This window comes from Peromyscus californicus, unplaced genomic scaffold, assembly GCF_007827085.1.
Source record: "Peromyscus californicus insignis strain IS unplaced genomic scaffold, ASM782708v3 Scaffold_8__1_contigs__length_139910024, whole genome shotgun sequence".
Classification (NCBI taxonomy): domain Eukaryota; kingdom Metazoa; phylum Chordata; class Mammalia; order Rodentia; family Cricetidae; genus Peromyscus; species Peromyscus californicus.
In genome coordinates this window covers 19,637,598-19,661,186 of record NW_026294606.1, presented here as the reverse complement: position 1 = coordinate 19,661,186, position 23,589 = coordinate 19,637,598, and the positions used below count along the sequence as shown (strand labels likewise).

The following is a 23,589-nucleotide window of genomic DNA, read 5'->3' as shown; positions in this document are numbered from 1 at the left end:
ATAGGAAGCCAAATACTAATATGTCTGTGTTTGCAATGTTACATCTTAGAGAGTTGAAGTTCATTGTCAAAATAGTCTTTACTAATGATGTTACCCACACTTTTCACACACTTTGGTTTTTCTGGAATGATTATATTAAGTCCTGCCTGGAGACCATTAATTAGCCTACTTATATTACTAGTTACCCACTTCAACCTAGAAGTTATGTGCGACCTTGGGTATTTGTGTGTCTAAGAAGTTAGTATTTTAAGCTTTGCATTAACTGGAAATGTGTTCTGTGCTGCTTTTGTATGGTGTTGCTATATACATAGTTGTGTCATTTGGAAAGCAACTGCCACATCCTTTCCACTAAAATTAAAATTGCTTATTAGAACTAATTTTAGAATTGAGTTAGAACTGCCCTATAATGTAATGCAGAATATTTCCCAATAATGCCTAGGTTAACAATGATAGTCTTGCTGTATTGTGCAAAAAGGCTTCTGTTCAGACCCAGCTGGGTTTCAGGCTTAATTCATTGCTCTATGGTGGGATCACCACAGCTGCTGTGGGGCCTTTACAAATGCAAAAAAGCTGTCAGTGTTTGTTTCATCAGCTGCATAAGTGATGAGGCCAAGTTGAGGAATCCATTCCAGTGCGCAGTGTGCAGGCTGTAGCCATCATTGTTTACAGAATTGGTGTGTTGGAGCTTTAAAATAGTTGGCACATCATCTGCCCTTTAAGAGCACGAGACTAAGGAACGGGACGAGTTGGTTGTCCTTGTAATGCTTGCTGGATCCCAGTCTAGCGCTTGTCTTTTCTCTGGTCTCTTCTAGGACTTAACCTCTTTGGATGCAGTTGCAGTACTAAATTCTTGTCCCACACTTAAAAGGCATTTATCTAGAATTCTGCACTTGATTTGAATTCTAGCCTTAATCACTCTCACAGGTCCAAATAGGTATGACTGTCAGTAGAAACTTAAATAGCATTACAGATTTTGCTTTGTGAGATTGAGTTTGTGAAATGTTACTGCTTTGGGAATTGCCTTCTTTTGAGCAGTCCAGAAATTAGGACCATTTCTTGACAACAGATCCACTGGATAGACACTTTACAGTCAGTTGAAGGTGACTTCTTCCTTCAAGTCTGGTATATGCACACCCAGATTTTGTTTGGCAGGCAGACCTTAGGGACCATTACCCATAGTTTCCTTGGTATTTCACATGGCTGTAGAATCCTGCCTCCTCATGTTCCTGCACCTCTGCCCCATGCTGAAACTTGCTATGCAGCCTTGATTGTCTTTGGGTTTGAGATCCTCCAGCCCTTTCCAAATGAGATTATATATAGGAAAGGGCATAGGAGCCACCATCATTAATTGCTCCTTATTTGTTGTTTTTTCCTTCCTGTGGTGTTAGAGTTGAACCTAGAATTTCATACATGCTAGACATGTGCTTTAATCCCTCCTTTCATTATTAACCTGATTTAGTTCTCAGAGTCTTTGTAAGAGGAAATGTTGAAGGGCGTAGCTAGTCTGCCCCAACTGTCAGAGTATATAGCTTTTTAAGTCTCTTAGCCAACTAGGATGAATAATTATTTCCTTATTTCCAGTTGGAAAGGCCACAAAGTGCCTGTAATCCCACCCAACTCATGGAGGTAGGGGCATAAATAGCATAAGGAATATTCATAAGAAAGATGGCACAAAGTTGAGGGGCTCCAAATGAAAGGTCAATACCAATCAGCTCTATCTCCAATACCAGTCACTCCTGCTTGCTAAATTAAAAACTGGGCAGGCAGCCTTAGCTATACCGGGATTTAAGGGAAGAAGTCACCATACACTGTTGACTCCTTCAATTGACTGAGGACATAACCTATTGGTTTAGTGTGTTTTCCTACAGTCAAGAAGTGACCCTAACTTCTGGATTCCTGAGCAGAGAGCACCTTAATCCTTTGAATCCTAGGAAGTGTTTGAAGCCTAAGAGGACAAATGGGGCTGATGAATTCCGTGTGGTATGCTGATTAAGCATGGTTTGGGGACCTTATCCTTACTTGGCCTTAAAAGAAAGATTCCTTAGGATGGTCACTAACAAGTATATTTACCTCTCAATTACAGACAACTTCCAACAGAGAACAAATAAAAATGCCAGTCTCTCCTACCTTTGCTTTCCTAACACCCTCTCTCATGTGCTCGCCCTGAAACAGCAGTGATGAAAAGGAAAACTGTAAATAGTGAAGGCCACATAGGTCTCTCCCCTAGGGAAGGGCTAATTTACAGGGCCTCTTCATAAGGAAACAGCAGTTTCATGGCCAGTCCCCGCCTGTGTAGCCCTTGGTTGCACTTCTGTTGCTTGACCAGTTTCTCCTGCTGTGGGTGTTATGAAGCGATCTTTTGGGTTCTGGACTCTTATCAAAAGCCCCTCCCTACTGCTTTTTTTGAATCACTTTGAGACAAGACATTTTCTTGTGATGGCTTGAGAAGTTGTACATCCTGGTGGGTTAAATCTTCTGGTGAGGTGAGCAACAGTTCTGTTATTTGGCGCGCGCGCGTGCGCGCGCGCGCACGCACACACACACACACACACACACACACACACACACACACACACACACGTTAGTAAGTGGGCAGTGTCTACTCATGAGCACAGGACATCTCCCTGGTGGCTTGCTTCCTAGTAAGTGTGCTAGTGTAAATGACAACCGTAGTGTCTCCCTGCCAACTTAGTAGCTCATGAGTGCTCATGAAGTTACTTTTGTCTTAAGTCTTGTGAAGTGGGATGCACGCTCCTGTAGCGGTGCTCAGTAATCAACTGTCCTCCACCACCCGGGAGGCATTTCCTTCCACCGGTGCTTCATTGCTGCTTTATTACAGCTGCGTTGATTGGTGTGCTGTTACAACTTGCTGCTGAATGGCAAACCTTATATCCTCCTCAGCTAGAGGGAGACATGGTAAACCATAGTACACGGAAACTCCTGGTTCTCTGGAGTGTCCTTCCTTTGTTAACTCTCACCACCTAGTCGTCAGAGAGTAGCCCGCCTTCCTTTCCCAGGTGAAGCAGTTCGAGGACTGCTTGTGGGGAGAACCTGCAGTCACCTGGACAAGAGCTCGAACATGAACTAGCTGATTGTAAACATCAGTAGGGGATGAATAGGGGAAGTGTGGTACTCCCTGGAGGGATATCAGTTGTAAGATGTAGTTCAGGTTCAAAGCTGTTAGAAGCAGGTTTTAAACTATGGTATACCATAGATGAACTTGGAAGTATGCCGATTCTAGTGAATTTTCTGGTTGTCACAATCCATGTTGTTGAAATGCCTCCTGAAGGATCTTCAAATATGGTGTGATGCCTAGGTTTCACCTTGGTTGTGTTAGTGAGGATCTTATAAATGTGTAAAACCTCCAAGCTCTTTCAGTCTCCATTTACCTGGACATGTGGTTGAGTGGCTATTCTTGGGCTGTGTGCACACTGATCTCAAGGCCTATGCATTTTACTTACATTCATTCTTGAGGATGTGGTTGTGATGCTTGGGCTCAAGAATAAAGTGCAATTTACTGAGTTCTGTGGGAGGGAGGTAAGTTGGTGATGAACACTGATAGCCTTTCAGATAGCTGGCTTAGAAGTTTTTGGTTTTTTGAGACAAGGTTTCTCTGTGCAACAGTCTTGGCTGTCCTGGAACTCTTGTAGACCAGGCTGTCTTCGAACTCACCAGAGATCTGCGTGAGACACCATGTCCGGCTGAACGGTTTTAACCTACTCCTTTCCAGAAGTGATGTTTAGTAGAGGGTATATATAAAATAGAGAATCCTTCCTACCCGAGAGAATGGCTGGATAGTACTGGGACACTGGTTTCTAAGGAGCCTTTTTACTAGAAATTGGTAGTGGCTGCTTCTTTTCCCTCTGGAAAAACCAGCACTTAAACGTATAAACGTAAAACCCTCTCATCTCGGACATCATATCTGACCTAAATTAGCTTTCTGTAAAAGAGCAGAGCTAGATTTTTTTTCCCAATAGCTTTCAAAACACAACTGAAAAGCTCATCTCTGAACTTTCAGCTGTTGATGGTGGCAGTTATCCTGCTCCCTCTAATAGAAAATAAAAAGTTCATTTGCCGCAGTGATTGTCATTTCCTTCTTAGGAGTGCAGCTTAGCTCCAGGACTTCATTTAGTCAGAGGAAAATGGTTGCTACCTCCCTGTTAAGCTGCTTTCCATTATCCAGTTGTGGCAGAAAGACTGTTGGGGAGGCCTGGGGAGATGGGGGTCACATAAAGGAAGACTAAGAAGGGCTGCTGCAGAATGTGTTCTTCTATCTGAAAGCCTGTGTGGAGAGGATGGTGGCTTTAGAAAAGGGGGTGAAGTAGGAGGGGGCAGCAGTCGCTGAAGCATGACAAGCCTCCAAAGGCCCCTGGGACTTGAACACAAAAAAGGGAGCTTTTTGCAGCTCTTTCACATGCACACGTCTCCCTCAGCTCCATCCATTCTCCCCTGCTGTTTTGTAAATCTCCCAGTTGGAAATTTCTAACATGGGAGAGCTTCTTCCCGTGCTTCACTTGGCAGAATGCTCACATGCAGCTGCAAAGAATTTGCTTTTCCTTTTCACAGCATCTCTCATTTAAAAGCATTAGCGAGACTACAAAACAAAATAAAAACTTGAGGATTTTTTAGAAGTGGAAGCCAAGTTTAATTAAAGTCAAGGAAGTTGGGGGCTATAACTCTTTTGTGAAGCCTCTTAAAGTCAGATGTGAGCGTGTGCCAATGGAAGGCAAGGTGGGAAATACCCGTGGCTATTCTTCTTTAGGAAATTTAAAAGGCCTGCTTATCGGGGGTATGCTTGTAGGATAGCCTAGAATTTATCAAAGGATGTGCTGAGCTATCATCTCTGGCCTCAGGATATTTTCTAGTTGGTCAGTAGTGGCTTGAGGAAGAATGCATGTAATAGCTTTGTATTTCCTAGCCCCCTAAAACCTCCTAATTGGCTCCATCCTTGATCTGACCAAACCAGTGGGCTTGATAACTTCCATTGGATTTACCTCCCCTGCAATGGTGGTGAAGCATGCATGCTTGGCTCCCTGTGTTCCTAGACTGGCCTCTCTCAGTGCTGGGGTTTAGTAGGTATGTGCCACCATGCCCAGGTGTTTAGATTTCTTTAAAAAAAAAAAAAAATCTGTTAGTATTTGTTGGTGCCTGAGTCCTCTATTTTGGAAGCCAGTTTCTTCATCTGATAAGAGATTACATAGTATATTAGGTCCAAAGTGCTTTACTGGGCAGGAGGTGGAACTCAGTGGTAGAGTGCCCAAGTAGCATGTACGCCCCAGGGTTCAGTTCCCTGAACTACCATAAAAGAAGGCACTTTTACTGGACATTTCGCTCTCGGGTCAGTCAGTATCAGGAAATGACTTAGTGGTAGTTAGACACTTGGTGTGATCTGTGGACAGGAGATAGATTTCTTGAGTATTTGTTGAAATTGCTTGGTGTTTAGTTTTGCCATGAAATTGGTTATTGTTACTAACTTCATTTTCTTTTTTTCTGTGTAAATATTAGTGGCTAGATATTTTTGGTTTTGCAGAAAGAAGGAACTTAAACATAAGGATTATAGAGTAAAGGAGTATCAACATTTCTTTGTGTAGATCATTGTCCTTGTACCTGAAAATAGTTTGTTTAGCATTTGCTTAGGGTAATTTTTGGATTCTATATTTGATCGTATTTGTTAGGTGGCAGTTAGTACATTAAAATAAGTGTAGGGGCTTGAGATGGCTCAGCGGTTGGGAGTGCTGACTGCTCTATTCTAGAGGACCCGAGTTTGATTCCCAGCATGCACATGGCAGCTCACAGACAAACATGCAGGCAAAACACCAATGACATTAAATTTATTTATTCTAGGCAAGCACTGTACCAACAGAGCTGCAGCCAAAGCCCTAGTGTGTGTTTTCTTTGTTGGTAGATTACTCATTGAGTCTTATTTTCCTCATGTCTTCTTATAGCTGGTTGGTGGTGCTGGAGCTGGTTGGTGGCGCTGGTTGCCGGCGGAAAAGTCACGGCCATGACTACCAGAGTTATAAAGAGCTTTATTAGAAAGAAATAGGGATAGGAGGGGATCCAGGCCTGGCGGGGGAGGGAGCAGAGCAGAGCAGGGAACAGAGAGAGAGAGAGAGAGAGAGAGAGAGAGAGAAGGGATCTGTGTTTGGCTTAGCCGAGATTGCCTGACCACGCATGCTGCCTGCTGATGACATAAGATGCCAGACCCCGAGGAATGAGAGCAGAATCCTAACATCTTCCCCAACCAGAGCATCTATTCATTCATTGAGATTGTGTTCCCAATAAGACTTGGAGCTTTCTAATTCAGCAGGAGCTGCAGAGGCATTCTCTTACAATATAAGCATGTCAGAAACCATTGTGGGTGCCTGCCCGGCCTGATGCAAAGCCTAAGTCCTCTTTTGGAAGCCTGGTGTCCTAGTTAGTTGTGTATAATATAGTGTTCATGTACATTTCCTAGCATTCTGTGTTATCTCACTGGCCCTAACCTGCCAGTAGTCCCAGTGAGTTTTGTCTTTAGCTCATATAGTTTACTGGAGTCATAAACTTGTCTTTTTTTTTTTTTTTTAAAGCCCGCCTGCTTTAATTTGTCTTTTGTGGGATACTAGCTATCACTGGTTGAATGTACACTTACACACTGTGTAAATACTTTATAAGTTATGTTTTACCGCTACTTATTCATGGCTTGTTATTGTCTCTCTGACTTACCTATTCCCTTCATATTACAGTTGTGGGAACAAAGCTAGCAAAAGGGGTTGGACACCTAGTCCTCCATGTATGAAATAGGAACAGGAGCCCCCCAAACTAGCTCAGATACCATCCAGTATGCTAATCAGAGAAGTCATCACAGAAAGCAGTGAGAGTAAGGACGAGGAACAAATGAAAGTAGGCCAGTGGCCCCAAGTCTGTCTGACATGAGAAAGAGGAATGCATATTTGAGCAGTCCTGGTCAAGGTGTTGGTCCTTTGCCCTTCATTACCTCTTTTTGAATCTGCTAAGTAGTCTGAAGTCAGTCCTTATCACCGTTATCCCTTATGAGGAGTCCTTGTTACAGTTTCAGGGGTCAGTCTGGTTCTCAGATGATTACCTCCGCTCCTCATCTGCAAAGTCTGGAGAGTTTAGGAGGATCCCTGGTGACAGTTCTGTGTTGTCCTGTTTTTAGTTACTTATTGGCACAAGTAAGAAGTCAGTGCTTTCTAGCAAAAGTGCTTCTAAGTACCTGATGGTGAGTCCAGGTCCCACTCCAGAATCTGCTTGCCTCATGATACTCAGGTTTATGGAGCCAGAGTCTCTGGGGAGTCTTTTTTCCTCTTGTCATTTCATCTCACAGTTGTTTATCTGGAAAATAGGTGTCTGTAGTTTTGAGTGTTCCTGGCTTTTTTGTTTGTTTAATATTTTCTTTTTTAATTTCCCCTTTTTCATGTGCTTTGATGTTTTGCCTACATGTATATCTGTGTGAGAGTGTTAGATTCTCTGGAACTGGAGTTACAGACAGTTGTGAGCTGCAATGTGGGTGCTGGGAATTGAACCCCAGGTCCTGTGAAAGAGAAGCCAGTGCTCTTAATTAACTGCTGAGCCATCTCTAGCCCCAGTTTTTTCCTTTTATGTACAGTGGGTTCCATTTTGACATTTTTCATGTATGTGAGTTATTTTGATCCAATTCAACCCTCTCCTTACCCTCTCTTCTACCTCTGTCTCATTGGTCCTCTTACCAACCAGTCTCATTTCTACTTATGTGCCTTTTTTGTTTTGGTGGGACAGTTTAGTTTTTCTTTGGTTTTTTGAGACAGGGTTTCTCTGTATCTTTTGGAGCCTGACCTGGAACTCTGTAGCCCAGGCTTGCCTCACAGAGATCCACCTTCTCTGTCTCCCGAGTGCTGGGATTAAAGGCATGTGCCACCACCGCCCAGTTAATTAGGGTTTCTTATGTGCGTGGTTGAGGGGATTCTTTTTTTTTTTTGTTTTTGAATTTTTAACCTTCAGTGTGGATGGATGAGGATTCCTTTGGCTTGGAAACAATACTATAGGTCCCCACACTACAGTACTGCAGTGTTTTGGTCACCTCATCCTTACCTTCTTCTTGTTTCATAAAAGTTTTACAAAGTATTTTAAGACTGTCTTTTAAAAATTTAAATATGTATGCCTGCATATATGTCTGTATACCTTAGGCCTGGTGCCGAGAGGCCAGAGAAAGCATTAGATACCCTAGAAGTGGACTTACAGATGGTTGTGAGCTATGATGATATATTGTGTACCCTAATAGTGTACCTTAATAAAACTTATCTGGGGATCAGAGAACAAAAGAGCCACTAGATTAGACACAGAGGCCAGACAATGGTGGCACACACCTTTAATCCCAGCACTTGAGATCTCATGTCTTGCTTGGGAAAGACACAGGCTTTTAATCTCCGGAAGTGATGACAGGAAGCAGAAAGGTATATAAGGCTTGAGGACCAGGAACTCGAAGCTTTTGAGCAGTTCAGCTAAGACTCTTTCAGTGAGGACTCAGAGGCTTTCAGTCTGATGAAACAAGATCAGCTGAGGACTTGGCAAGGTGAGGTTGGCTGGCTTGTTCTTTTCTCTGATCTCTCAGTTTTCACCCCAATATCTGGCTCTGGGTTTTTTATTAATAAGACAGTTAACAATTCGAGTTACAGTGAGCTACTGTGTGGGTGCTGGGAACTGAACCCAGGTCCCAGATCTACCCTCTCTCTAGTTCCTGTATTTATTTTTCCCCCTTTCATTTTGTTTGTATTTGGGTATGTGAGTGCCAGTGTGCATGTGGTGAGGTCAGAGGTCAATTTGGGATGTTTCTTTCTTTCTGAGTATGTGGGCTCCTGGAATTTAATTCAGGCCATTAGGCTTGGCAACAAGTGCATTAACCCATTGAGCCCCTACTCCTTAACGTTTTCATTTCTATCTATTGTATACACACAGTGGATACTTTGTATATACTGAACTGAAGAGCCCAATGGGAAAAATTGGTTTATAGATGGTTTGTATACTTAAATCTTCTAAAATTGGCCCAATGTCGATTCTGCCTTGACTAAGTCATGTTTATTGATATGTGACAACTAATGGTTCCTACTTTGTGTGTGTGTGTGTGTGTGTGTGTGTGTGTGTGTGTGTGTGTGTGTGAGAGAGAGAGAGAGAGAGAGAGAGAGAGAGAGAGAGAGAGAGAGAGAGAATGAGGTCGAGCCAGTTCAAGTGCTGTCAGATCTGCTGGAACTGGTGATACATACAGGTGTTTGTGAGCTACTGTGTAGGTGCTGGGAATTGAACCTGGGTCCTCTGTAAGAGCAGCCCGCACTCTGTACAGCCCCACATTTGCAGTCTTTACCTTCCAGCTTGCCATGTATCTAAAGATGGTTTTGAATTTATGATGTTTTTGCCCCTACCTCCATGAGGTGGGATTCCAGGCATGGGCTATCATGTTCATTGCTGGTGTTTAAACCAGGTACATACAGCATCACAGGTTCTCTGGAGGAAGAGAAAGAGAAGCAGGTAACTTTGTATCTTTGATTGTGGACAGGTAGAGATCCATAATGAGACCTGCAAAAACAACAAAAATCCAGACCAAACCCATTTTTTATTGGGACACATTTCCTGAAGGATAATTTTTACAACTTGTGTAAATTAGTCAGGCCTGGGGCTTTGAGCCCTTAAAGATGTGGTCATTATTAAGGTAATAACTAAGAAAACAAATTATTGTTCCCAGCACCTTTCCTTTCCCTCCCTCCCTCCCTCCCTCCCTCCCTCCCTCCCTCCCTCCCTTCCTTCCTTCCTTCCTTTCTTCATTTTTTATTTTATTTTTTGTGCACTAGCTAGCCTGGAATTCAGAGATCACCTGCCTCCTGGGATTAAAGTGCTGATGTACCACCAGTGCCTGCAGAGTCCAGAAGAGGGCATCAGGTGCCCAGGAACTAGTTACATACAGACAGTTGTGAACTGCCATGTGGGTGTCTGGGAGTAGAACCCCAGGTCCTCTAGGAGAGCAGCAAGTGTTCTTAACCACCCAGGGCAAGGTGCAAAGTGATCCTTGGCACTCCTAGTGCTTTGTTGGACCCAGGAAGGGAGGCTTCCTCTCCCTTTCCCAATGCTGATTTCATTCTGTGATCATATCAGAGACCCTTAAAAAGCAAAAAGCAAAAAGCTACTGACAATCTTATGGTCTAAAGCTCCACCTGCAGTTAGAAACTGGTTGTCCTGGAATGTTCTTTTGTGTGGAAAGGAAGCTGGTAGAAACCTTTATCCTAAAAGAGGTTTTGGTTAGCCTTTTGACATAGTGGTCTCTGGGATCTAGCATTAGATGACATGAGCCCTTCAAGTGCTCTCTGGGAGCTGGTACTAGATTATGAGAATATTTGTCTTGTGTGATAGGATTAAAAATGGGTTTTGTTGGGTTGCCGTGTCTGGTTTTGGGTCATAATTTCAAAAGGCTAGAGGAACACAGGATGTTTGCTGGGTGCTGGAAGTTCTGTCTCTGGGCTGAGTTTGGACTGACCCAGGGCTAGGAACAGGGAGGCTGGCACTTCGGGTAACAGGCAAAGAGAAGAAACATTTTCCTAACCTAGAAAGAGGTTGCATCGCTGGAGTGTGCCCCCGTCCCCCGTGTGTGTGATTGAACTTGGCGATCACTTACTAGCAAGAGTGGTTTGCCAGCTGGTGAGAATACTTTTGCCCCATTTTCCTCAGCACCAGAGTTACAGGTGTATGACCTGCAGTGTCCAGCTTCTGTGAGCACTGGGGATTTGAACTCAGATCCTCACACTTTCAAAACAAGGACTTTTTACCTACTGAGCTCTCCCTCCCTGGAACAGCTGTATGTTCAGAACTGGAAAATTTCCTACACACAGAGCTTCTTCATTAGGTACTGATACCCCTTAATTCAAAATTGCTTGTAATAATTGGAAGCAGCTGCTGTTTCCCTGCTGACTAGGTGTCGGAGTCAGATGCTTTTGAATAGCTGGACTTGGGTTGTTCATGTTTTAATTAAGGTCCCATTTTATTACCCACCCTCTCCCCCAGTTGTTGCCTCTCCAGTGACCTGGATTTTACAGTAACAGATTTGAATTATACGGGCATCTCAGTAGAAAGGTGTATAATCTAAGTTCACGGACTTAAGTTGATATTTTATTATTTAATAGTAACTATAACTGCATGATAGTTCCCTTTCCTCATCCTCAGAACCTGAGGGTGGGGGTGGGGGTGGGGATGGCACACAGAAAACTTACTTCCATTAGGCAAAGTTGAGACTGTACTCTTAACTTCTCTGGAGACACTGGTATATTAAACTAATTGCTTGTGTCACTGCTACAGGGAAGGCATTGTGTGAAACAGCACGGACAATTTTCTGCTGCTTGTTGTCCAACAGAGTTTGTAAATTAAGCTATGAAGAGTGAGGTTTAGGGATAGTGGGAATATTTTCTTAGATGAGAATAAACCTCAACTGTTATGGGAAAGCTACTGCCCAGGGTTTGTGTGTTGATTCACCTGTTTACACAGCAGCTTAGGAGAAAAAGAGACTGTCTTAATTTTTGGAAAGAAAGTTGGGGATGTTGCTTGCACTCCTCCATGACACTAACAAGGGAAGAGATGTAATGGCTGTTTCCTCCCTTTTTGATTTAAGAATCTAACTTGGGCTAAAGTTTTGAGCAGATGGTTCTAGTCAAGTGTTGGGTTCTACTTTTGCTGACTTGTAGAAGATTAAGGCGGCACAGATACATTAGTTTCTTACATGGCTGTTTTGACCATTTTCTGTGCTGTGGGAAGACAGGTTCTCTGTCCATGAGCACTAAGGATTCCTGGACAGGACAAGTCCGTAAATCTCTGTCTCTCTTTTTTTTTTTTTTAGTTTTACTTTTGTGTGCATTGGTCTTTTGCCTGCATGTATGTCTGTGTGAGGGTGCTAGATCCCTTGGACCTGAAGTTACAGACAGTTGTGAGCTGTCAGGTGGGGTGGTGGGAATTGATCCCCGGTCCTCTGGAAGAGCAGCCAGTGATCTTAATTGCTGAGCCATCTCTCCAGAGTCCTGAACTTCTTGGTTGTGTACTCATGGAAATAACAGTCTCTTGGGACCTTTAAGATGCTCTAGGAGGTCTTTTTGGTCCGTGTACTTGACCAGACATGGAGCTAGGAGTGGAAGAAGTGGCAAGTTATGGAGCTGCTTTCAGGGAAGCCCGTGGTTCCTCTGTTTCTTTGCCACAGTGTTTTGGTGTTCAAGTAGACCCAGTGCATCCTATATGCACGAAGCCACTAGTAGTCAAACACCAGCTTTAGTCTAAGGACACTTGTTCCACAATTGTTATACTGAGAAAATCCTTAGTGTAAATGCTTTGTACGTTTTCTCTATGGTAATTAAATGTCTACCGTATTTTTTAATTCTTGTAACAGAATCTTGTGTTAAACACCCTCCCCCAAGCCCAGTCTCTTTCTTTCAGTCTTTCTCAGTGGAAGAAAGGAACTTGTAGTGTTAACTTTTTTTGCCATTGCTTATGACAAAACACTAGGGTGAAGCATTTTAAGGGCTGTTTTAGGAGCTTTGTTTAGGGGATGGAATCTTCCAGAGCAAAGACGGGGCAGCTGGGACTGGCTTGGTTCCTGGAATGGTTTCTTTCTTATCTCCTAGGATCAGGAAGCAGAATTAAGGCTGGATTTATGCCATGCTGGTTTGTAAGACTTCATCCTCAACCTTGTGACCCTGTTTCTGCTAGCTAGTCTCATTGTCAAAGGCTCCACAACCTCCCCAAACAGTGTTGCTAGCTGGGGATCAAGTATCCAAACATCTGAGCCTGTGGAGGACATTTCACACTAACTACAGTAAGAAGTTAAACTGAAATCAAAGTCTAATCATCATCTTTGTATTTTTGAGGTACTTGATGAAAGTACTGACTTTAATCAGCAAGATTTGTTCATCCAGTAGTTACTATGGAAGTGTTAACATCAATCTGAAATTGTTTCAAAGAGGTGGATGGTGGCACAGGCACAGACTGTAATCCCAGCACTCAGGAGGTGCTTGAAAGGATCATATGAGGACAACTTGGGCTTCATCACAATGAGACCCTGTCTTTAAGGAAACTAGAAGCCAGGCAGTGGTGGCTCATGCCTTTAATCTCAGCATTTGGGAGGCAGAGACAGGAGGATCTCTCTGAGTTCCAGGCCAGCCTGTTCTGCAGCGAGTTCTAAGACAGCAGCCAAGGACACACAGACAAAACCTGCCTCAATAACCCCCCCCAATCAAAAAGAGAGAGAGCGAGAGCGTGTGTACCATTGAGGTGGCGGCTCAGTGGATAAAGGCTCTTGCTGGCCTGAGTTTGATCCCCAGTACCTACATGGTGGAAAGAGAACTGACTCCTACAAGTTGTTCTCTGCCCACTACCTACTTGCTATGGCATATGCATAAAATAAACAAACAGATATAAGATTTTTTAAAAAGGGGAAAGCACAGTAACTCTTGTAGTGTATTAATAGGGAAACTAAAACTCAGTTAACAAGTAGTTTGGCAAGGTGATCCATGACTATAATGCCAGCACTAGGGAGGTGGAGTAGGAAGTCATGAGTTCAGGTCACTTTGCTTTGTGTGAGGCTGGAGAAATGGTTCAGAGGTTAAGTGCTCTGGCTGCTCTTCCATGATACCCTGGTTCAATCCCTAGCACCCATATGGCAGCAGATAACCTGCTGTAACTCCAGATCCCAGGATCTGATGTCCTCTTCTGACCTTCAAAGGCACCAGGCACACAAATGGTAGACAGACATATAAGTAACCCCCCCCCCCCCCCCCCCCAAATAAAAAGGTGGTGACTTGTTAGAAATGACCATAGGAGTTTCAGAGAAAAGAAAAATACAGCCTGATGGTGTAGGTACACACCTTTGAGGCAGGCTGATTTCTGTGAGTTTGAGGCATACATACTAAATTCCAGGACTGCCAGAGCTACATAATGGTACCCCCCCCAAAAAAAGGGGGAACAAATAACTACAACAAAGTATTTGTATGGGTGAGGGCCAATGCTCCACAGTATAACTACTGCACTTTCAGAAACAAACAAAATAGAAAACTGGTAAAAATCTGGGTAAATGGAGAGAAAGCCCCAGCATTTAAATGTGACTGGCCAGTGAAAGGAAGGAATATACAGATCAGGAGGGAAAGGGCCTGGGCGCACTTGTTTATAGGAGTGATTGAGTTGGAAGCCAGGCAGTTGAAAGCAAGTCCTTTGTGTGGAGCTCTATGTTGGGACCTCTGGCATTCATTCTAGGCCTAGTTTAGACCTGCCTGAATGCTTAAGGGCCTTATTTTGTTTGAAATTTTCGTGTGGGATTGACTGACCACGGAGTGGGCAAGATAGGGTGGAAAATAATAGGACGTTTCACAACTATTAGCTTTATAACAGTTTTCCAAGGGTTTTCTTTGGAGAATAAAGAAGGTACTCTAGAATAAGGAACACAGACTTTTGGTTTTTTCTGGGAAGGATGCCACACCACTGAAGCATACACAGGATGTTTCCACCTTTCACTCCAGGAGGGTATGGCTGGAACTAGAATTATCACTTTGTTGCGGTGCTTTCTTTTCCTTAGGAAGCCACACAGAAATAAAGGGGGCATTAGCAAAAAGCCATGTCCAAGAAGAGGAAGCAGAAAACTTAGGTCTGGAAAGAAAGATATGTGAAATGTGATGCAGAGGAGAAATGCTTTGATTCAACCCCCAGTCCAATAAACAACAAAACTATGCTATGTACATAAAACAATTCATGCACCTATTATTTATTCATTCCACCCATCCATCTGAGACTGGGTCTTAGCTATGGCTGTCCTGGAACTGTGTAGACCAGTATCACAGAAATAAAGGCATGAGCCACCAGGCACTGATGGTACCTATTTATTACAGAAAACAGCCTCTTCCTCTCCCTCACTCCACTGTCTGTTTTGAAAACTGTAGCCAGGTGTTGGTGGTGCATGCCTTTAATTCCAGCACTTGGGATGCAGAGGCAGGCGGGTCTCTGAGTTTGAGGCCAACCTGATCTGCAAAGTGAGTTCTAGGATAAGACTCCAAACCTACACAGAGAAACCCTGTCTCGAAAAACCAAACCAAACACCAAACCAAACTCCAAACACCAAACACAAAACCAAACCAAAAACACAATGGCCCTTAATGTTTACATTTTCTGGCATGTATACAGGAAGTTCTCTAGTATACAGACTTAGAATTTCAAGTGCCTGCTACTGGGGTATGTGTGTGCATTTCAACATTAGCAAACACCAGAATGGCCTGTGAAATAGTTGGAGCACTTTAATCCTGCTAGTGGTGTGTATCCCAGGCTATATACATCTCTGTGTGTGTGTGTGTGTGTGTGTGTGTGTGTGTGTACACACACGTATGTACATACATAGATTTGTTGCTGGAGACAGGTATTGCTTTGTAGTCCTAGGTGGCCTGGAACTAACTTGCTTCCATCCTCCTGCTATAGCCTCCTGCAGGCTAGGATTACAGGTATGCCTTAAAGTTTTCTTATGCCTTTTCTTCCTTGCAAATTTGGGTAAGCTTCACTAGCACTGATGTACTGTCCAAGACACAGTATACTACTTGTGTAACAATTCTGCTTTCCAGCCCTTCATATATGTCTGTGCACCAGTATCATGCATGTCTGATGCCTTCAGAGGCCAGAAGAGGGAACCAGAATCCCTGGAACTTGTTACAGCTGCTAGCTGTAATATGGGTTCTGGAACTCAAACCTGGGCTCTTCTGGAAGAGTATGCAGGTCTCGGGGGGAGAGAGAGAGAGAGAGAGAGAGAGAGAGAGAGAGAGAGAGAGAGAGAGAGAGGAGAGAGAGGGAGGAAGAGAAATTGGGGGACAGGGTCCTGTCTCCCAGACTCCAATTTTCTGATCTTGAACTTTTGACACTCCTGCTCAGTTTTATTACAGGCCTGCACTCCCACACCTGGGTTATGTGATTCTGGAGATCAGAGCACGGTTTTGTACATGCTAGGCAAGCACTGTACCAATTGCACTAAAAAATTAAAACTCAGCAAAATAAGATAGGTACACACATTGTGTAATGTATATCATTATTAATTTGTTGTATCAGTTTGTTAGAGTTGACAGTTTTCATTTTTTTTTTAAGTTTTTCTATCCAGATCTTGAGAATCTCCATGATTTATGGTGCTAAAAAAGTGTTGTTGTTGTTGTTGTTTCTTTGTTTGTTTTGGTCTGTGGATGGAATCCAGGGTCTTTTTAGTTTTTTTCGAGACTGGGTTTGTCAGTGTAGCTTTGCGCCTTACATTTTTATTTTATTTTTATTTTTTTTGGGGGGGTTTTGAGACAGGGTTTCTCTGCGTAGCTTTGGAGCCTGTGCTAGAACTCACTCTGTAGCCCAGGCTGACCTCGAACTCACAGAGATCCTCCTGCCTCTGCCTCCCAAGTGCTGGGATTAAAGGCGTGCGGCACTACTGCCTGGTGGAATCCAGGGTCTTATGGACGGACATTAAGCACACATCCACCTGCCACTGTGTAGGCCAGGCTAAACTGACAGAAACCCACCTGCCTCTGCCTCCTGAGTGCTGGGATTAAAGGTGTGCGCCCCCGTGCCTGGCTTGAGTGGCCTTTTCTCTTTTGCCTGCCAAAGTAAATGTGTCGGTCTCATTTCTGTATTTATTGCTGTAGCAGTTCTGTTAGTCTCTGGTCTCAGCTGCAGCAGTGCTGTTCCTCCAGCAGTGCTGTTCCTCTTAAGTTTGCTTAAGTTAATCCAGCCAGCTGAATTGAACGTAGATCCTCCTTTAAAAAGACCCCACAAACTTCCACTTTAGGAAAAATAATCAACCTTCCTCGTCTTCTGCTTGGAAACTTGCCACTTACTGTTGTCAGTGTATCTTTTAGTTTATTTTCATCATGTGATTAATTATAATACAGGAAGTTGTTGTATAGTGCCTGTCAAGCATTCATAATTGCTAGTCTCTAAATCAGAGCAGTTGTACTGCTTGCAAGAGAACCTCAGGATCAGGCCTCTTGACTCATAAAAAGAGGGGTGGGAGGAGGGTCATGGGACCCTCACCTGGTCTTAGTCACTCTCCAAAGCTTTACATCTTGCTGTATGTAATTCTGCCCTAATTGCCTATGGTTTCGTGGTCTCAGGAGGTGCTAGAGTTAGACTATGGGGGGTTAACTAAAAGGGGATTCCCACCCATGCAGTTAGCCATGCTGGTATTAGGCTTTTTTTTTTTTTTTTTTTTTTAATATCCAAAATGTGTTTATTGGGATGGTTCCCACTCATCTTGAATCAGGTGCTTTTCAGTGCTGCTTCCTCCTGAAGGAGCATCCTTCTGTCAGCCTTGCTTTTCCGCCTGTGGGCTGACAAAGGACAGTGGAGCAGCCAACACACAAGACTACCGTTTGTGCATGGCTAAAGACCGTGGTGATCTTATAGCATCCTGGGCATTTCACGTCCATAAAGTAGGAATTGGGGCTCTGCACCAGGCGCTTATTCTTGTGTTTCCTCTTTTCCTCTTCTGGAGAGGGATGAAGGAGATCCTTTGCGAGAGGCATGTTCTCGTAGGGAGGTCGTCACCGCCGGAAAGGGTATTAGGCTTTTTGATACTATGATTTGGAGTGGCTCACACTCCAGTTACCATTAAACTCAGTGGTTTTCTAAGTTGGACTATGGATGTGTTGGTTTGTTGTTGGTGTTCCAATGAAAGAGTTCCCACAACAATTAAATTACCTGGACTTACTGTATTGAAGTGAAGCTAAGGATTCTGTGATAGAGGGTGGGTGCTATTGCTTTCATGCATGGACTTGGAAATTGCATGTCAAACACACATTGGGCTTAACAGGAGGTGGACACTATTTGGTTGAACATCTTGAAGAATGGCTCAGTGGTTAAGAGAACTGGCTGCTCTTCCAGAGGTCATTCTAAGTTCAATTTCCAGCAAGCACATTTTATTTGTATTTGTGTCTGTGAGTTTGCCTTGCAAGGTTACAGAGCTTTCTTAGGTTAGAAATACTCTATTGTCTTGAAATTCTGATTCTTTGTCAAACTCTAAGCCACTTTTCATATTTGGCATGCCGTCGTGTACCAGAAGGGGCTGTTGAATCCCTGCCCCCATCATGTTTTTAGTAACTAAATGGTGTGGTTTCTCAGCCACCATCATCAGGCTTGAAGTGAAAGTGCGAGAAAGAGTTTTCCTGGAGAAGATGAGCATTGGTTTTGCAGTGAAACGTTGTAGCAACAGTGCCTGGACATAGCCACAGGCAGTGTGGGTCAGCAGTATGTGATGGACAGCTCCAGCCTTAGGCTTTGTAGTGGTGGGGTATCACTGGTGTACAGTGTACTGCTTTTCCCCCAAGGAGTAATGGAAAGGCACAGTAAAAGCTGTCCTAAGATGATGGCACTGCCCAAATTGTTGCTAATGTTTTTCAGCCTTTAAAAAACAAATTCAGTGAAAATATCTTTCAGTCCTAATATATGTAAATTTCCTCCCATTTCATATTATATTATAATCATTCTCAGGTTACTACATTCTGCTAGCAATTTTTAAAAAAATTTTATTTTGTGTGCATTGCTGTTTTGCCTGCATGTATGTCTGTGTGAGAGAGTGGTTTTTTTTTCTTCTTTGTTTCTTTAAGTTTGTTTGGACCTGTGTGGAAAAAATTTAAGCCAGGCATAGGGGCGCAGGACCTAACACCCAGGAGACAGAGGCAAATGGATCTCCAGGAGTTTGAGGCCAGCCTGATCTATAAATAAATTTCCAGGACAGTCCTAACCCCGTCTCAAAACAACAACATATTATTTATATGTGGGTGTGCACAAGTGTGGGGGAGTGTATGCATGTGTGTCACATACATGCAGGAGTCCATAGTCAAGAAAAGGCATTAGATCCCCTGGAACTGGAGTTGCTGGTGATTGTAGTGGGTAGCTGTTCTAGCTTTGACCTGGGAGTACTACCCCCAGACTGTCAAGCCTACAAGGCGGGGCTGAGACAGGAGCCCTTAAGACCTGAGATCTGGAGATCTGGATGTGCCGGCTCTCTTGGTTCCTGGATCCTGGACGCTGGAGGTAGTTTTCCAGAGAACACCACTGGACTGCGCTACACCTTTCCCAGACCCTGTAACCTATCCCTTTACTTGTAAGTTACCTCACAAAATAAACCTCTTTGAACTATGAGGAGTTGCCTTAATACTACAACCAATAGGTGATTGTGAGTAGCTATGTGGGTGCTGGGAACTGTAGGTCCTCTCTGCAAGAGCAATAAGTGCTCTTACCACTGAGGCAGTCTTTCCAGCTCCAGACTTTCTTCACCAGTTTCAGGCCCAATGAGTACTCCTTTGCTTTGGTTAACTATGTCATGGCATCTGGCTAATTCCTATGCTAGGAGAGGAGGCCAGCCTTCCCCAGCCCTATGTGAGGCCAGTGGTCCTCAGTCTGCTTGCTGTCTAGTGGGACTCTATGGTGTACCCAGGCTGATTTTGTCCATCCAGTGTTTGCTGACTGTACACCAAGGTGTAGTAAGCAGGTGTTCTCAGACTTGTATAAGGTGATAAGTGAACAGAAATATTCAGAAAGAGAATGCCCAACTGCTTTAGGAACTGGTCGGGGAGAGTTTCCTGGAGGAAGAAAACCACTTCATTCAAAGGATGAGTAGAAGTTAGCTAAAAGGCCTACACTCTGTAAGGAGGCAGAGGGGAGAGTACCAGGCCCTGAGCACTGTGTTGTATGCCTCTGTTGTTTTGCAGGAAGGGAAAGTTCATTATAGGCCATGGAAGAGTATGAGGCTGGAGGGTAGAACATACAATGGGACAGTGAAGAACCAGCAAAGTTGGATGAGGAAGAGGTAGAAAGAATGAAAGTTTGAATCCTAGACTTAAATTGCAAGTCCTTGTCTCAAAAAACAAACAACTGTTTGTTTTTGTTCTTTTGGGGGACTCGCCACCCAGCTCTTATGTAAATCACACATGGAGGCTTATTCTAAATTATAATGCCTTGTTGCTAGCAAGCTTTTTTTTTTAATTAACACCATCTGTCTTTTGCCTCAGGGCTTTTTACCTTTCTCTGTCTCTGTACACCTTTCTTTCTCTGTTGCTGGTTGTGTAGCTGGGTGGTTGGCTCCTGAGGTCCTCCTTCTCTCACTCCTTTTTTCATTCGTTCTTCCTCTCTTCCCAGATTTCTCTGTTTATTAATTTTCTGTGCCTGCCAGCCCTGCAAGCCCTGTCTCCTGCCTTGCTGTGTTGGCTGTTCAGCTCTTTATTAGACCATCACGTGTTTTGTACAGGCTCAGTAACACAGCTTCATAAAGTTAAACAAATACAACATAAGCAAAAGTAACACACCTTAACATAATATTCTCTAACACCCATCCCTGACCCTTTAGCTTGGAAAGCTATGATCGTGATCATTCCCAGTGAGAGGAACTTCGCTGAGAACCTCAACCTGTTGGTTCCTTGGCGAATGCTTTTTACTTGCCCAATGATCCTGAAATTTGGAGAAGGGCTAGGGTTGGAATTGATGCCTCAGTTGGTCTACATTGACTTGATTTCTGCTCAGTTATGTCTGCATCACATGTCATTTCCCTCAGTTCTTTTCTTTAGTGCACCACCAGGTGGGGACTGCCGATGGCTCCCAGAGCACTCATTTGGCCAGAAGTGATTGAGGCTGCTCCTGTTTGTTCTCAGTTCACAGGAGTGGGTGTAGGTGTGGGTGTATTGCATCATTTTCTTGTTCTGCTTGCCTTAAGGAAAATTTTGCCTTCATATCTCTTTTTTTTACATTTATTTATTTATTATGTATGCAGTGTTCTGCCTGCATGCATCCCTGCAGGCCAGAAGAGAGCACCAGATCTCATTACAGATGGTTGTGAGCCACCATGTGGTTGCTGGGAATTGAACTCAGGACCTTTGGAAGAGCAACCAGTGCTCTTAACCTCTGAGCCATCTCTCCAGCCCCGCCTTCATATCTCTTAAGATGATGAGTATACCCTTTGTCCCTGTGGATATGAACGTCTGAGCTTTTAATTCATTCTCTACCCAAAAGATGTCTCTAGTCCTCTTTGACTGACTCAAATGGAATTCTATATATGTCCTAAATGGTTTAGTGCTAGTGAGAATAAATCAAGAGACTCCATGTGTCTTTGTCTCCCTGTTTGTGGTTGGTGTGGTATGGTGATGTGGTATAATGACATGCAGGCTGGAATCTGTCAGGATTTTCAGTAGTTAACAGTTGAATGATGAGTATTCTATCAAGTTTTGTTCATTTGGAGTAGAGTTTTCTAAACTGTCCTCCAACTGGCAATTCTCTTCTGAAATGCCAGGGTTATATATAGGTATGTGTCACATGTCCAGATGTGTAAATTTTGACTACTTACTACACATTTCCTTTTGTAAGCACTTAAGAAACTTCCTTTTAAAGGCAAGTAAGAAATGCCGGATGCCTTACAGCTGTGCTCCTGACACTCTATTGTGATTGGTTAAGTAACATTTAAGTTTCATCTATAGAAGCATCTTGGTCTTGTTAATGTCTCTCTTCCAGCTTCCTGAGAAGCTGTGTTTTCTGTGCGCTCATTCACAGTAATAAACTACATTTGTAATTCATGAGCTAGTGAAGTTGTCTTCAACTCTCTACAGCCAGGAGAGTAATGAGCAAGTTTAAAATTGCAGTTTATTGCCAGGCATGGTAGCACACACCCTTTAGCCCTAGTGTTCAGAGGCATGTGGCTGAAGCTAGCCCTTAGAGGAAGGTGGATCTTTGGGGAGTGTGAAGGCCAGTTTGGTCTGCACAGCCACTTGCAGGCCCTTCAGAGTCCCCATAGTCTGGTTTTGTCTCAGACACAGACACACACACACACACACACACACACACACACACACACAGACACACACACACACAGAGACACACACACACACAGACACAGACACACACACACACACACACACACACACACACACACACACACACACACACACACTCACTCACAGAGAGAGAGAGAGAGAGAGATCTACACATCCCAGATTGCTCACTTTGGAACTTCCTACTTCAAGTTAAGAATGAAATGTCTTAATTACTAGATGATAGAGCCTCTTGCTTCCCTCCATGTTGTTAAATCTGCTATGGTGTGTGTATATGTATACATAATGTGAAAGGGTGGGTCAAATAATAGAGTTGCTAGCCTCTCTTTATCCATGATACACAACAGGCATTGAGATTGGTTGATGAATCTGAAAATTTTAGACTTATTTTTACTGTTGTATTTGCTTTTGTTTTTTAAAGTTTTTTTTGAGATCATAATACTACATAATTTTCCCTTCCCTTTCCTCCCTGTTTTTTTTTTTAAATTCATGTGTATGTGTTTTGCCCGTGTGTGTGTGTGTGTGTGTGTGTGTGTGTGTGTGTGTGTGTGTGTGTGTGTACTGAAGTTATGCACTTCTGAGCCACTCGGTGGGGGATGGCGCAGGACACAAGGTCCTCTGCAAGAGCAATACCTATTTTAAACCACTGATCCTTTTCTTCAGCCCCATGTTCTTTTTTCCCTGTTTGTTGTTTGTTTATCCTACATGTAAGTGTGCTGTATTTACTTGGTGCCTTTGGAGGCCAGAAAGAGTGTGTCTGATCTGAAATTGGAGTTCACATATAGTTGTGAGCTTGCCACGTGGGTGGTGGGAACTGAACTCTGGTACTCTAAAGAGCAGTAAGTGCTCTTAACAGATGAGTCATCTCTCCAGACTAAAACTTTGACTTATTAATTTGGTATTGATTTTAAAAGATTGGTGAGTCAGACTCTGTCGGTTTTCACTAGATAACTGTTAGTTTTGGTAGGGAGTAAGCGAATGTATATATTGGTGAGAAGACTACAGAATGTTAGTTTGTATAAACCAGCATTCAAGCAGTGGGTAGGTATAACTGGGCTTTGGTAACTTTGAAATTGCTGTAATTACTGAAATCCCAGGTCTTGAAAAATTCCAAAGAAACAGCCAGGACCACATAAAGAGGAAAAGCTGCAAAATGATAGGGTTTTACTTAATTTAGCAAATTGGAAGTTGAGCTCCTTTTCCGCTTAAGCATCATCCCCCTTCATTGTTTTCAGTGTAGTGAGTATCAGTGCTTTCAGTCGGGACATTGTATTAATTACAGGAATTTCACATTCTGTCATGAACTCTACGCTTGGCTTTGAATCAGCCATCAGTCTGTGTTCCATAGATATTTTCTGCATCTCATTTACAATACCTTTTTTCCTTCAAACTTTCTTCTTCACATCTTACCTTGGTAACTGGAAGTGACATTTATTTATTGACAGTGGAGGCCAAATCACAGTAAAGCCTCTGCCGTTGATTGTAAATGTGTATTGCTGGCCGTATGTTACTTCTTTTATGAAGTTAACTCGACCATTAGTAAGTCTTTGAAAGTAGTGTGGTGGAACAATTCACCTGTCTTTCCATAGTGGAGGCAGTGTGTGCTTGGGGCTTGGAAGCTTTCCTACAGTGTCTCAGGTAATGTAGCTTTGTACCTTGAATTGTTAGCACCCTTGATAACCAGCCTGAGCTTGGAGCTTGTGACTCTGCGGCATTGTTGGCTATCCAGTTTGCTCCAGCAGTGCTGGAGTTGGTAAAGACAATG

At 43.3% G+C, this 23,589-nt stretch overlaps 2 protein-coding genes across 5 annotated transcripts in view; one reads left to right on the top strand and one right to left on the bottom strand.

The window, feature by feature from the left end:
- The window catches only part of Jarid2 (jumonji and AT-rich interaction domain containing 2), a 187,252-nt gene that overhangs the window by 19,464 nt on the left and 144,199 nt on the right, over positions 1-23,589 (top strand). The window lies entirely within an intron of this gene.
- LOC128104645 (40S ribosomal protein S27-like) lies at positions 17,225-17,574 on the bottom strand. The gene has a single exon (XM_052729582.1). It carries the CDS (start codon positions 17,529-17,531, stop codon positions 17,277-17,279), a length of 255 nt encoding a protein of 84 aa, XP_052585542.1. The 5' UTR covers positions 17,532-17,574; the 3' UTR covers positions 17,225-17,276.

What these genes read in the sequence shown, in the direction of transcription:
- LOC128104645 (XM_052729582.1), bottom strand. Translation starts at nt 17,531, where the DNA reads ATGCCTCTCGCAAAGGATCTCCTTCATCCCTCTCCAGAAGAGGAAAAG.